A 14015-nucleotide genomic window follows, 5' to 3' on the forward strand; every position below is an offset into this window, starting at 1 on the left:
TAAAAAAAAAAAAAAAAAAAAAAAAAAAAAATGATAATAATAAGGGCTGGGGATGTAGTTTAGATGAAGGCACTGGGTTCAGTCCCCAGGACACAAAAAACAAATTACAAATAAAGCGAAAACCCTCCTCACAGCGGACTCTTCTCTTTAAGATGGTCTGGCTGTGTATTGAATTCTTCTCTTTCCCACCCCTGCCTGCCCACCAACTCGTTATTCATTCTGTCTGTAGCTTCATGAGGAAGAGATTGCTAATATGATAGAGGTTAGGTTAGACAGCCTTAGGATGTTGAGTTAATTTGTTGTAAATACCATGTTCCACCAACATATAAGGGCAGAAATAATGGGGAACAATGCAGAGCAGAATTACCTGTAGGGCCGATGAAGGAGGGGCCTGAGCCTGTGATCCTGCTCTCAGAACCTGGCTCTGGAGGACAGTGGACTCCAAAGTTCTGCAAGCAGTAGGTGTCTCACAGCAGGCACCTGTGTAGATACTCACCTTCTTTGGCTGGAAACATCACTCATGAAGCAGAATGAGGCACTGTGATCAGCTAGTCAAATGGGGGGTATTTGTGTTCTGTTGTCCTTAGGGAAACACCTCATTCCTTGGCTCTTGGTTAGCTCCATTAAAAGACCGTCTGGATGGATCTTTTTACTGGTTTGCGTTGGCACTTTTCCCCGTGTGAGTCTCTGAGGTGTGGAGTGGAGGAGGGGAGAATGTGACCACTGCTCTGTGCTCCCGTAGGAACTGGCTCTCTGCTGACACAAAGGAGGAGCGAGACCTCTGGATGCAGAAACTCAACCAAGTTCTTGTGGATATTCGCCTCTGGCAGCCCGATGCTTGCTACCAGCCTATTGGGAAGCCGTAAACTGCAGGAATTTCCTTATCACGTGGAGACTTTTTTGTGCTATGTCATAAATTTATCTTAAGAAAACAGACTTTAGAGCATCAGATTTACTGATTGCATATTGTGCTTTAAATAGGAAAGGGTTTGTGCAAATATTCACTACATATTATGCAGCATTTATGTCTTTTTGTATGTAAAACTTCAACCACTTCCTGTCACTCATAAATGATTGGAAGTCAGTTCATTATAGTTGTTGCTAAGTCTAAAGTTAAAAGTCTCATTTTCCTAGGAATATAATTAATTGTTCAGTTCATGACAAAATATTTTTGTAGAAGTATGAAACTCTGAGTTATTTTCTTGGAGCTGTATTCTTGAAGCAGCGAGGTCTTCCAGGGTTGGAGATAGATGCCTTCAATTTGCGATCCCTTCTCAGCCTCAATAGGTTTTTCAAAAGTTTATAGTCATCTCTTGATCAGTGATTTGTTAATACAGTACTGAAAAAAATTCCGAAGGGACTCTAAGAAATATTTTTAGTAATGGAGATGAGCACTTTTAAAAGTAGCAAATGTCCTACCTTAGAGCTTGAAGCCACCTTTTAAGAAAAGATGTAGACAGGCGACATTGTGTGAGATTTGGGGTCAGATATCTTATATGGGACACTTAATCATGTGGTTTACATGTACTCAGTTACATATGCTGTGTGGTACACATTTTCATAGAATTCATGCTTTATTGAAATAATTATTTTGCCATGTAGCTTACAGACTCCCAGACTTTAGCATATTAATTTTTTCTGTCCCTGTAACAAGAACAAATGTAAATTGAAGAACCTTTATATTACAAGAACTAAACTTTTTCTAAGCTGCTACAGAATAATACTTTGCTTGCCAAAGTTCTTGTCTTTTCTTTTATGTTTGTGTATGACAGTGTCTTGCAACCTGTTTGAAATTATTCTGAAAATGCTGTCATGTATTACCTTTAAAAACCTAATACCTTTGTTATTATAAAATATTTGTAAAGCATCATTTTAACTTCTAAGTACCCTCAGAATTTCTTTTCTGAATTGTTAGTTATTGATAATTTCATGTAAAACACTAAATTCTGTCACCTTCTGTTTTTTTGCATTCAAATGTTTATCTTATATATAAAACTATATTTTATGTCATCTTACTGAAATAAACGCTTGTACACAGCTTATGGTGTCAGTTATGTAAGAGAAGCTGTGTGTGGCATGGCTGCTGTACCTCCGCAGTTCTAGACTCCAGAGGCTACCATCCTGACAGGATCTTGAGTGTCTATTCTCCTACCTCCAGTGCTTGCTGTCTGTGGGTTCTCAGTGTGACCGTGAAGTGCATGTGTAACAAATGGTCCACTTCTGAGGCATGTCAGCACGGTGTGGTAGTTGGATGTGTACTTGAAGATACAGCATGTGATTCCCAGGTGCTTAGCCGAGGTGACTGTGTGGAACGTCACCAGCCCGGACAGGGACAGGACGTAAGGTCCTGAGAAGGTCCCTGGCATCCATGCATTTATTTTTTAACCCCCTCCCCCCTTACTGGGGATCGAACCCAGGACCTTGCACTTGCAAGGAGGGCCCTGTGCCATTGAGCTAAATCCCCAGCCCCTTCCCTAGTATTTATTGATAGGCTTGTGTTTTGTTGGAATTGGCATAATATATCAGGGTACAAAATTCAAAAGGCACACAGAAGGTGAAAGGTCTATCTCTGTCATAAGAACTTTTAGCAGTTTTTGTGCTTCTTCCCAGAAGACTATACATATTACTTAAAAATACTCTTTTGTTCATTAGTTCCATACATACTATTTCCTGTAATGTAAAGGAAAAAAAAGTAAGAGTATCCCTTAGAGATCATTCTGGTTTAGTATGTTAGAGTGTATATAAAGCTCAATCTTAGGAGAAATTTTGGTTAAGGTGATTGTGATACATCAAATTAAGAGATACCCCATCAAACTGGAAAATATTGTTCTGGTGATTTCACTCACAGCTGCCTCAAGGGCCTTTGCTGGAATCATGAGAGTGGATAAATCACCTGGACATTAAAATGTGGAGAGAGAAGTAATAATAAAAGAAACACTGTTATTTAGAGGTAAAGTGAAAAAATGTGGCTAACAGGTATTTTGTATGCAAGAACAGCAGTGGGGTCTGCTCCAGAGATTAAGAAGAGCCTTAGATCTGGCTTTGGAATCATAAGGCGGACAAATGAAAGCACAAATTCACATGTGCAGCAGGCAGTTGAGTACAAGAGTTCAAATAAAAGTCAGGTCACACTAAAACCCATGGAGGAAAATGACAGATTTGAGTACATGAAAAATCCTTACAGGTGTGTGTAAACAAAGGCAAAACAAGCAATAGGTGAACTTGTGTAAAGCATGAAAGAGCTCCTGTGAGAGTGGCTGTCGTGTTTCAGCGTCTGCTATGTGCCAAATGTTGTCTTTGGTGTGTGCATTCTATCATATGATCTTCACATGACCTTGTGAAGTCAGCATCGAACCAAAAACTTGGGTAACTTTCTTGGGGCCACACTTACCGAGTAACAGACCAGGACATAAACGCAACACTATTCCAGAAACCACATATTTCACTGTTACACTGTGGTATCTTGTCAAATTAAAAAAAAATTAATGGGTAAATAATAATAGGAATTGTGCACACACATGTCGATCTAAGAAACTTAAAAATAATACTCATAAACAGAAAAATACATATTTAAGTGGCTGTGGGTTTTGTCCCACAGGCTGATGAAACTAGCCAGGGTTGATTAGAAACAAACACCACACTCTTGGTGAGACTAGGAACCAATTCAGCCTTTTTGTATGCAAATCTTTTAACTTCCAGGAATCCGCTAAAACTCAAGATCATATTGTCTAATCTGATTTTTTTTTTTTTTTGTACCAGGGATCAAATGGGTCCTTGTGCTTGTGAAGCAGGTGCTAGAACCATTGAGCTAAATCCCTGGCCCCATATTGTCTAATCTGACTTGGAGGTATCGGAGATTTTACAGTAAGCTTTACTCAGAGATTCAAGGGCATCAAGGAGCACTGGCAAATTGGAGAGGTCCCTAACCTCCTGCAGCCGCCCAGGTCTTGGTTTTTGTGTGACACACACCTTCTCTTCTGCCTCAGAATAAAGGCTCTCAAGGGAGGCATCACGTTATCTCAGGCAGCAGACAACCTCTAGGTGAGGGATAATCTCCCTCCATAGTTGTAGAGCTTTTATAACACGTAGGAATCCTGCCAAACAAATCCACAAATTCTGTATATTTACTGCAAGCAGTCCTTAACCAGCCACTTCCCACTAAGAGCATTCCACCGTATAAGTCCTCTTGACAAATATCAGTCATCTGTTTACCTGGAGGTCCAGTTTTCAGCAGGTTTGCAAGGAATTTAGGTCTGTTCATCTTCTTTCTCTAGAAGCAAAGTTTAGCTGTTTTAACTCCTCCCCAACTGTCCTTACACAAACTTGCATGTGAGCAGATAGTTTCTAAACAGGAAAAGTAGAAATAATCTACGAATTCATCTACAGGGAGGAAAATTTAAAATGACCAAGCACACTTAATTGGAAATCATGGTACAAAATCCCAGGTAGGGGCCAAAAAGAATGAAGTGAGCAAGGGTATTTCTGGATGAAGAAATGAGTGTATGTTACTACGGTGACATGGAAGAGGTGAAGATAGAGAAACAGAACACAGTGGAAAAAACAAAATGCAAAACGGAAGGAAGGATGAATGGAAGGAGCAAGATGATGGGTCATGGTACCTAGAAGAGATGTGGAATCCTGGACTCCATGCCAACATTCAGCACTTGTTAACGGCTTAAATCTAGACTTTCCCCCAAAAGTCTCAGGTGTTCAGAGGTGGGCTTTGGGAAAGTGATGGGTTCGTGGGGCCCTGTACTTAGGAGTGGATTCATCCACTGATGAGTTCATGGCTGAATGCTATTAGGAGGCTAGCCTGGTTAGGAGTGTGGTTCCCTGGGGACTGACCTGAAAAGGAGTATTTTCCTCTCTTGGTGGAATGACCCGGAAGTGTACATTCTCATCCCTGGCTCCTCCCTTCTCTGCTTCCTGGCTGCATTGGGGTGAGCAGCTTTCCTTAGCCAGCTCCTCCCGCCATGCTGCTTCTGCCTGGGATCCAGCCACTATGCACTGAATCCTCTGAAAGGTGAGCCCAAACCAACCTTTTCTTCTTTATGTTCTGGGTGTTGTGTGTTTTGTCCAGTGATGGGAAAACCATTAATACGGTAAATTTGTGAGTTCTGAAGAAAGGTACAGGGGCCGCAGTCATGCAGGCAGGCCACTGGGGAATGATGCCTAGGCCTGGTTATCCTTTTTCATGAAATGTGCCGGCCATGGGAACCCCACGGAGGCAGGGCAACTTGTGTGGAAGCACTGCACAACTGTTTCAAGATAGGGCTACCGTCAGCCCTCAAGGACACTGCAGTCACGAAGAGCAGAGGTCTCTACTCCCTGTAAGAGTTCATGCTCTAGAAAGTCTGAACCCTAGAGACACACCCAATTCCCATTTTCAAGATGATGTCCACATTTTTCAGCAGAAGTTTAAAAAACTGCAAAGCATTTTTAATTTTCCTCATATTGGGAATATTATTAACATTTCAAATTAAAATCTTTACAGTCTTTTAGTCAAATCCAACAGAATCTATGCAAGTGCAATTTTATCCTCCATGAACTATTTAAAAGTACAAATTCATTTTAGAAACTTTAGGGACTTTCATATCAGTGCTCGCATCATTTTATATTAACGTAATTTATATTTTGATGTTTCAGCAAAATATGTGTACAAATGAAACCATTTTTAACCATAAAAATTTAAATGTTAAAACAATTCCAGACTGAATTATTATGTTTATTTTTAGTTCACAATCAAGATAAAATGTTGCACATCTGCCAGGTGTGGTGGCTCACACCTGTAATCCCAGCACTTGGGAGGCTGAGGCAGGAGGATTGCTGTGAGTTCAAGGCCAACACGGGCTACATCATGAGTTCAAGTCTAGCTTGAACTACATAGTGAGACCCTGTCTCAAAAAAAAGTTACACACCTGAAAAAATTTAAACAGTAAAACAATATAGGAAATAGATTTTTAATGAGATAGATGGGTTTTTTATTGCTTAATTTGTATATTTTGGGTAAATATATTTGTCAAGAATGAGATGTGCTTCAACATCAACTCTTTCATTTTTATAGATCACTTTAGTAGATCAAAATGGGCATAGCTTTGATATAGCCATCACACAAAACACTGAAGTTTCAAATGATCTATTGGAAATTATTCTTAGGTAGAAGGGTAGGTAGACATGACCAATATATGGTAAATGCATGTATGGAAGTATTGCAGTGGATCCTATTAATTTTCATAATTGATTCCTTAATTACAATTACTAATTATTTTAATAAGTTCAATTAGTTTTACCTAACATAGCAAGGAAAATACAGGTTGTGCTAACATACAAATGAACAATAACAAGAAAAAATAGCAGCGTGTCAAATGAGATGGGCATTTCTCATCTGACAGTGTAAAGATGGGACCAGCACTGGGCAAAAAGTTGTCTGTGAACCATGAGGATCTCCAGGGACCAAGGTTTTGATCCCTCATATCACCCGCAGTGTGGCTTTGTCCTTGTGGCCTCTCCAGCTCAGCTGCAGCATATCCATGGTTCATCTTTCAGGAAGTGTGAAAGACAGAGGCTCATTCCCATGACTATTAAAATTTCTAAAGCCAAGAGTGGTGGCACATAACTGGTATTCCGAGCACTGTGGGAGGCTGAGGCAGGAGGATCTCAAGTTCAAGCCCAATCTGGACAACTTAGCAAGACTCTGTCTCAAAATAAAAATTAAAAAGGGCTGGGGATGTAGTTCACTGGGAAGGCCTTTGTGTTCTATCCTCAGTATTGTACCACAAAAAATACATACATACATACATACATACATACAAACAACCCACAGGCCAGAATTTTCACAGCATTCTTCTCATACCCATGGGCAAACAATCACATAGTCACACTGTAGGTAGAAAATGTAGTCTTTAGTTGCGTGACCTGCTGAAATTCATTAGATTTCTACTACTGAAAAACAAAAAAGGGATAGCCAGGAGTCTCCCGGCCTTGATCGACTTCTAATTCCTTCAATTTTGTGAAAAGCAAAATGAAAAACACCTGATTTACAAAAGGATTATTCTGCCTTAGCATCCAGGAAAACCAGAGTTTTGTGTTGTTCCTTTTCTTCGCCTGTTGGGGTGTTCAGAGTCCACAGCTGAGAGATTTGCAGGGAGCATGCGCAGAGCCCGTGAGGGCATGAGTCTTCTGCGGGATGAGCAGGCCAGAGGGTTTTCGGCTGTCTAGCAGGAGGATCTTCCCGGGTGCAGAGGCACAGGAAAAACATTTCACTGAGATGTGAGGCTTCAGGTACCGCGCGGTGAGTAGCTGGAGGGAAGTGGGGTGCTTCAGTCCCAGGCAAGACCCTATCCTTTCGAAGCCTGAAGGGGCTGAGGCCCTTGGTGGTCACTTACTGTGCCCGTCAGGCGGGCAGCGCGCCCTCTTCTTCCCCCCGGACAGCCCACATTTCCTCCTCTCTGTAGCCACGCAGCTGCATTTACTTACCTGTGCCATTTCTATTGACTGTATTTCTCCCACTGCACTCAAAGTTTTGCTTTGGAAGATTTGCGATCTCTGAGATGTGATCAAGAGGTATGGCAAATGTTTGATTTTAAAACATTTGTGGCTCACGGTGAAGGAGTCCGTCCCAGGTCTGCACCCACAGCAGGGCCGACCAGGGAAGTAGGGTGGGTGGGCTTCCAACTGTCCATCTGGTGGTGAGAAGGTTCAGCTCCTCACTGCCCCTGACATCTCTGCTCCAGGTTGTCCTGAGGGCCTTGGTTCCTGGCTGGCTCTGAGCTGGAGGCAGTCCTCTGTGTATCACCGCGTGGGCCTCCCTGCAGGGAAGCCTTAAGAGAATGTGCGTGAGGGACAGACGTCAGCATCTTCTGTGATCTGTTCTCGGAAGTGACACCCGCCATCTTTTCTGTGTCACGTGACAGGACCAAGGCTTTGATGGAGCCCCGCTCTACAAGAAGGAAGGGTGGGGAATCTTTTAGAAGCTGCTTCGCTTCCCAATTTGATCCTAGTTTTTCAAGTTTTAAAAAAACGATTTTGGCCAACATGCTACTACTTCTTAAAGAAAATCCAAGCATTGTTTTGAAACAAGGAGACAGCAGAGGGCCTGTGCTCCACAGCAGACAGAACACGCTCTGTCTGGATGAGGTGGAGAGATAGCAAGAGACAACTTGGGCAGAAAGAGCCAGGAGCCCTCTACAGGCAAGGTTGGGCCTGAGTTCCATTTTCTAAGGTCTGGGTATCATGTTCCTGACCTAACAAGAGGCACCCAGCAGTAAGCTAAACAATCGTTTTGGTAAAACATGCTGTGTATCAGAACAAGCAGGGCCCTGAGGGAAGATAAAAAGAATTCTTAGAATGTTCTTTTTCTTTGTCCTTTTTTTTTTTTTTTTGTGGTCCTGGGGATTGAACCCGGGATCTCTGTGCTGAACTACAGCACTAGGTCTTTTATTTACTTATTTTTTAAATCTTTAATTTGAGACAGGATCTCACTAAATGGCTCAATTGCCCAGCTTGTGATCCTCTTGCCTCAGCCTGCCAGAATGCTGGGATTACAGGTGTGTGCCACCACGCCTGACTTACCGTCTTTTTCTTTGCTGAGACTTTCTATTTCTTTCATTTGTTTCAAGAATGTTCCTAGTTGCTTGTTGAGGCATATTTATGATGCCTGCTTTAAAATCCTCACCTAATTCCAACATCTGAGTGGTCCGATGGCAGCAAACATTCCAGCCTCCCATTTCCCTGCTCTGACACTGGCTGGAAAGGGGGAGTTCACTCCTACTGGGAGAAACTCAGAATCCAGGGTCCCCCATGTTTTGGGCTGGAACAGTGAGGGCACCTTGTTACTACGGGCTATAATGGAAGGCCTGGCATGGGGGCAGTAGGCTCACGTTCTCTGCGGTGTTTGGCTGGGGCTTGGTGATTCTCTGTCCTGCCAGGTGGCTTCTTTTTGGTTCATTGGCTGAAGAGCACAGGCTGCTCTTGGGGCTTCTCTTTGTCTGCTGTCCTTGGCATTTCTAGTATCCATCCTAGCAGATCTGACATAACAAGGAACCCAGAGAGCTCATCGTTATGTTGCTCTTTGGGCTCAAGGTGTCTGGATGGTTTTCCTTTTCCTTTCTACTTTTAGGGTCTTATATTTGGTTTACATATAATGCCCCTGGTTTTAGCAATACTTAGCTGGAGGGATTGGGAGAAATCTACCCCTTCTTGGTCTTGCTGCCATCTGTGGTTGCCAGGGTTCTCAAGAATATCTTGTGGGGTTTCATTATGTTAAATAGTCCTCCCTATTATGGAACACATTCGCCTTTGAAATCAGTTCTATCAAGAATTATCCCCCCAAGCACTGGGGCCCATACCTGCAATCACAGTTACTGGGGAGACTGAGGCAGATGGATCTCAAGTTCAAAGCCAGCTGGACAACTTAGCCAGACCTTTTCTTAAAATAAAATTAAAAGGGACTGAGGATATAGCTCAGTGGTATATCACTTGCCTAGCCTGTGTGAGGCCCTGGGTTCTCACTGTAATACTGCAGAACAGAAGCACCCCAAAGTCTGTGAGTTGCTTAGGCGATCCTGCTAGATTAACTGGTGAGGTCAAATATCTGCATGTGTGTTTATATTTGCACGTGGTCCTATTTATTGCTTAATGTATGAATTCTATGTTCGTGCCCTGTGTCCATTTTCCATTTGTCCTTGTCATTTGGTTTATCAGATTACCCGAGAGGGACACACACACACACACACACACACACGCGCGCGTGCGTGCGCGCGCACGTGCACACACACACGCACACACACACGTTAATGATTGGTTGTGTGGAATTGCACCTACACCCATGTTCTTTACTGGCTGTGCATTTGTAGCTGGATATTTAGTTGGATATTCTAGTACCTACCACATAGGTCTGCTGGGAGAATTAAATGGGACAATATAAATGACAGTGCAGTCAACTGCCCGAGACCTGGACAGAGGGAGATAGTCATCTGATTAGGGGAGTTGTGTCCTAGATATCAAACTTCCTGTTCTTGCCTCTGATGTTAGAGTTTTCTGGGAATTTGAAAATACCTAGAAAATTCCCTTGGCAAAATATAACACTTTATGGCATTTATTGAAGTTTTTTTTTTTCCACGGAGAAAATAGCAGTAATACTACAGTTTTAGAATTATTTCCTCTTATTCTGTCTTTTCCTTGATTTCAACACTTCCTTGAGAAGTTAAAATGACTTCTATGTCTATACAAGGATGTGTAAAGTAGATTTAATCTGCTCTCTTCTAAAAGTTATTTTTTTATGTGATTGAAGTAATTTTGAAAATAACATGTATTCACAAAACTCAGAGTTTTGGGTGTACTATATGAGGTTTAATAATACAGAAGACTCCAGACTGAAAAATGAATACTTAGAGGAGATGAAAGTTTATTATTATGAGCATACTGTAGATGTTCCATATTACCTATTATTTTGTTCACTTCTTAGAAATTGTGTGTGTCCTTTGGGATCAATAAACTAAGTCCAGTTAGCTTAACCCCACTTCTTTTAGATCTTTGAAATAACCATTATGGGGAGAGGCATCTTCTAATCTTCTGTACAGGTTGTAGCTGAGAATCATAATGAATCTTAAAATGATATGAAACTCAAGGCAGTGTATTCTAAATCAAACAAATAAAGATGACGAGAAAGAGGCACAAGAGCTTCAATTGCACCAATAAAACAAAAGAAATTTGAAATGCAGGAAATCTTATACTTGAAATCTTCTGAGAATAAAAATTGAAGAAAAACAAATTGATCAAATCATTCTTCCACTTTTCAGTGAGACAGTTGAAAATAGAATAGTGTAATGAACAAAAACACTGGCCCAGAATGATAAGCTAGGAGTTCTGTTCTGTGACTTAATTTTATTTTTCAAAATTTTTTATTCCCCTGAACCTCAGACTTCCTGATTTGTAAAGTGGAGACAATGCATTAAGGTTTTTTGGATATGAAAAATCCTTTATGCAGCTTGACTTGGGGACAGTCAGCCAAGAGTCCCTTAAGGGAGAGAACTAGATATTGTTCAAGGGACAAGCAAATCTCTCTTTGCATGGGGTGTGGTATGTAGTTGGCACTCAACCAATGTCTCCCGAATGAATGTGCACTGAGCTAGTTAAAATCTACCATCAAAAAAATTGGGCCAGGGATTTAGCTCAGTGGTTCGGTGGCCTTCCTTGCAAGTGCAAGGACCCCAGTTCAATCCCTGGTACCAAAAAAAAAAAAAAACCGAAAAAAACACCTACCATCAATTTGAGTATGATCTAGGATAAATTTCTTTTTGTAACATGAGGAGATCTCTAAGGTTCTCTTAACGGAATTATAATGAATAAAGAGTTAAAAAAAGTATTTTAGTATGTGGCCAGAGTTGCTCTAGAGTAGCACTTGTTCTTGTTTTGGAAAATACCTCAGAAGGTGTGGCAGAGGTTGTACTGACCCTTTTTCTCACATTGATAGACTCTCAGCAAGGCATATAGCTGCTCAGGTTAAAGACTACAGTTCCCATGCTGCCCTGCAGTTCAGAGGGGTCATGTGACTGAGTTCTGGCAGATAGTGGGTAAGCAGGCTTGTAGTGGCTCTTGGGAAGCTTCTTCTGGAGATATACTTGGGCACGTGGACTTTGCTTTCCTTTTTGGTTCTGTCCTCACTTCAGCTGCCAGCACTTCAAAACATGAGACAGAAGCCAAGCATTCATTAGGGCATGGAGAGCCTGTACCTGATGATTTTGTGGATCAAAGCTGTTTACTCTAAAGGTCCTGGGCTACAAATCCGATTTTCACAGCAAAATATATGTTGATTATGGCAATGTTATTTTGGTTCTCTGTGGTGGAGTGAAGCAAATCCTGTAACAGTTGAGGTGCTAAGGGAAGCAAGACAGAGGTGTTTAACTCAGCAGGACAAGGAGCCTGAGCGGGACTGGGACTAAAGTGGAGAGAATGGAAGTTAGACCTGAGATGGTTTCTAAGGCAGGACAGACTCACTTCCCAGGCAAGACAGACTCACCTCCCAGCACTGTTGCATTGGGTGTTGTCTTTCCAGCACATGGATTTTAGGGGACACATTGAGAACATAGTAGAAAGATATCAAATACCAACCTCCAGCCCTGCAAATGGTTTATAAAGTTGGGTGAATTCTCTTCCTCTTCTTTCTTCTTTAGTCCCTCTTTTTACCCTTTCCCATTCTCTCCTTCCTTTGTTTCTTCTGGGGATTGTATAGGAATTCAGGAAAGAGGACCAAATCCTGCATCTGGGTGAACTAGAAGAAAGGGAAATTAAGTTAGACCTATGGGTGCCCAGAAAACGTAAGCTCTTGGAAGAATGCAGAAATCTTGATAAGAGTATTTGGGTACCACAATGATCTAATTTTACAAATCTATCTAAATCTTATATTACCAGGTAACTAACTATAGCTGACTGCAAAGATTACAGGAACTTCGTATCACTCTGTGTCTGAGTTCAACCTGAATGAGTCCTAGAATATTAGCCCACATCCAAGAGAGAAAGAGTTTGAACCCAAATTTCATCCTAGAAAGAGAAGACTCAGAAGGCCGGGGATTTAGCTCAGTGGTTCTGCCACCTGCCTTGCAATTGCAGGGACCCCAGTTCAATCCCCAGTACCACCCCCCGCAAAAAAAACCAAGAAAAAGAAACAAAAAACAAAAAAACAAATCAAAAAAACAGAACACCACTCAAAGCAGAGGAACAAATTTTCCTGCACATACTTAGGATTAGATTCCTACAATTATGCCTATCAAGCCCTCTGACTCCTGAAAACTTGCTGTAGCACTATCAAACTCCACAGCTTAAGTGTGTGAGGACCAGTCTAGGGAAGAGGAAGTTTCAGTCATGTTCGTGATGCTTTCATACATCTCCGACTGCAGTTTCAACACATTGCTCCCCGTCTCTGTGTTCAATGTGGTTTGAATCCACCATGGAAACTGAAAGCCAATACAAACTTGGAAATAAGGTCCCTTTCCATATCAGCATTTACCAGCGTATCAGTAGGCAGATCTCTGTTCCTAAGCCTGCTATGCTTTCCTTCAAAATTGATTTTGTTGCTACTGTGGAATTTTGAAGATCATTATTTTTCATGATCAGGCCAACAGGAAATTTTTGTAGTTACCTCTTAGGTTCTCTCTTAATTATTAACATTTATTATTATTAATTATTATTATTATTATATCATCACTAGGCACAGGGGATCAAACTCAGGACTTCACAGATGTTAGGTGAGCTCTAACAACTGAATTACATCCCCATCCCTAAGCCCTTTAGTACATGGAAAAAATGCATGCATAGATGAAAATATTCAAACACCAGAAGGATCATAGTCCGTATGTGCTATTGAAGTAAAATACCCGAGATGGGGTAATTTAGAAAACATGTACATTTAATAAATTTGTGTCTCACAGTTCTCCGAAGTCCAAGATCAATGTGATGGGATCTGGTGAAGTCCTCTTTCTGTGCTCTCACTTGGCAGAAGGCAGAAGGGCAAGAAGGGGCTGGGTGCTGTGTCTTCACGAAGCACAGCACCAGATGTGCATATGCTGGCACTGACAAGCCCTTTGGATAATGGTGTTCTTTCCTCAAATGGGGGCAGCAACCTCAGGACCTAAACAACTCCGGTAAGACTCACCTCCAAGCGTTGTTGCATTGGGCGTTATCTTTCCAGCACGTGAATTTTAGGGGACACATTCAGAACATAGAAAGATATCAAACACCAAAGGAGGAGTAAAAGTTTTCTCTATTTGGATAAATATGACCATAGAGAGGATGTTAGGTAGTATTATGGAACTGTAAATTTTCTTAAACGTGGTAATGTCTCCTTATTCTTAGGAAATCCATGCTAAAGAATTTTGTGATGAATAATTAGGATGTGTACAGATAACTTTCAAATATTCAAGTATTTTTGAATATATATATTGTATTTTTGAAGTTGAATACTTAAAGACCTTCACCACTAGTGATCTGGTTTATAGATGGGCAAATGTCACAATGGG

General features: G+C 41.4%; 1 protein-coding gene across 1 annotated transcript in view; it reads left to right on the forward strand.

The window, feature by feature from the left end:
* The window catches only part of Anln (anillin actin binding protein), a 61669-nt gene extending 59694 nt beyond the window's left edge, over positions 1–1975 (forward strand). Inside the window, exon 24 of the mRNA XM_010640494.2 lies at positions 743–1975. Within this exon, the coding sequence (XP_010638796.1) occupies positions 743–866 (124 nt within the window). The 3' untranslated portion in view covers positions 867–1975. The remainder of the gene's footprint in view (positions 1–742) is intronic.
* Positions 1976–14015: the final 12040 nt, after the last annotated feature.

The sequence above is a fragment of the Fukomys damarensis genome, unplaced genomic scaffold (assembly GCF_012274545.1).
Source record: "Fukomys damarensis isolate Sample0158 unplaced genomic scaffold, DMR_v1.0_HiC HiC_scaffold_17, whole genome shotgun sequence".
NCBI lineage: Eukaryota > Metazoa > Chordata > Mammalia > Rodentia > Bathyergidae > Fukomys > Fukomys damarensis.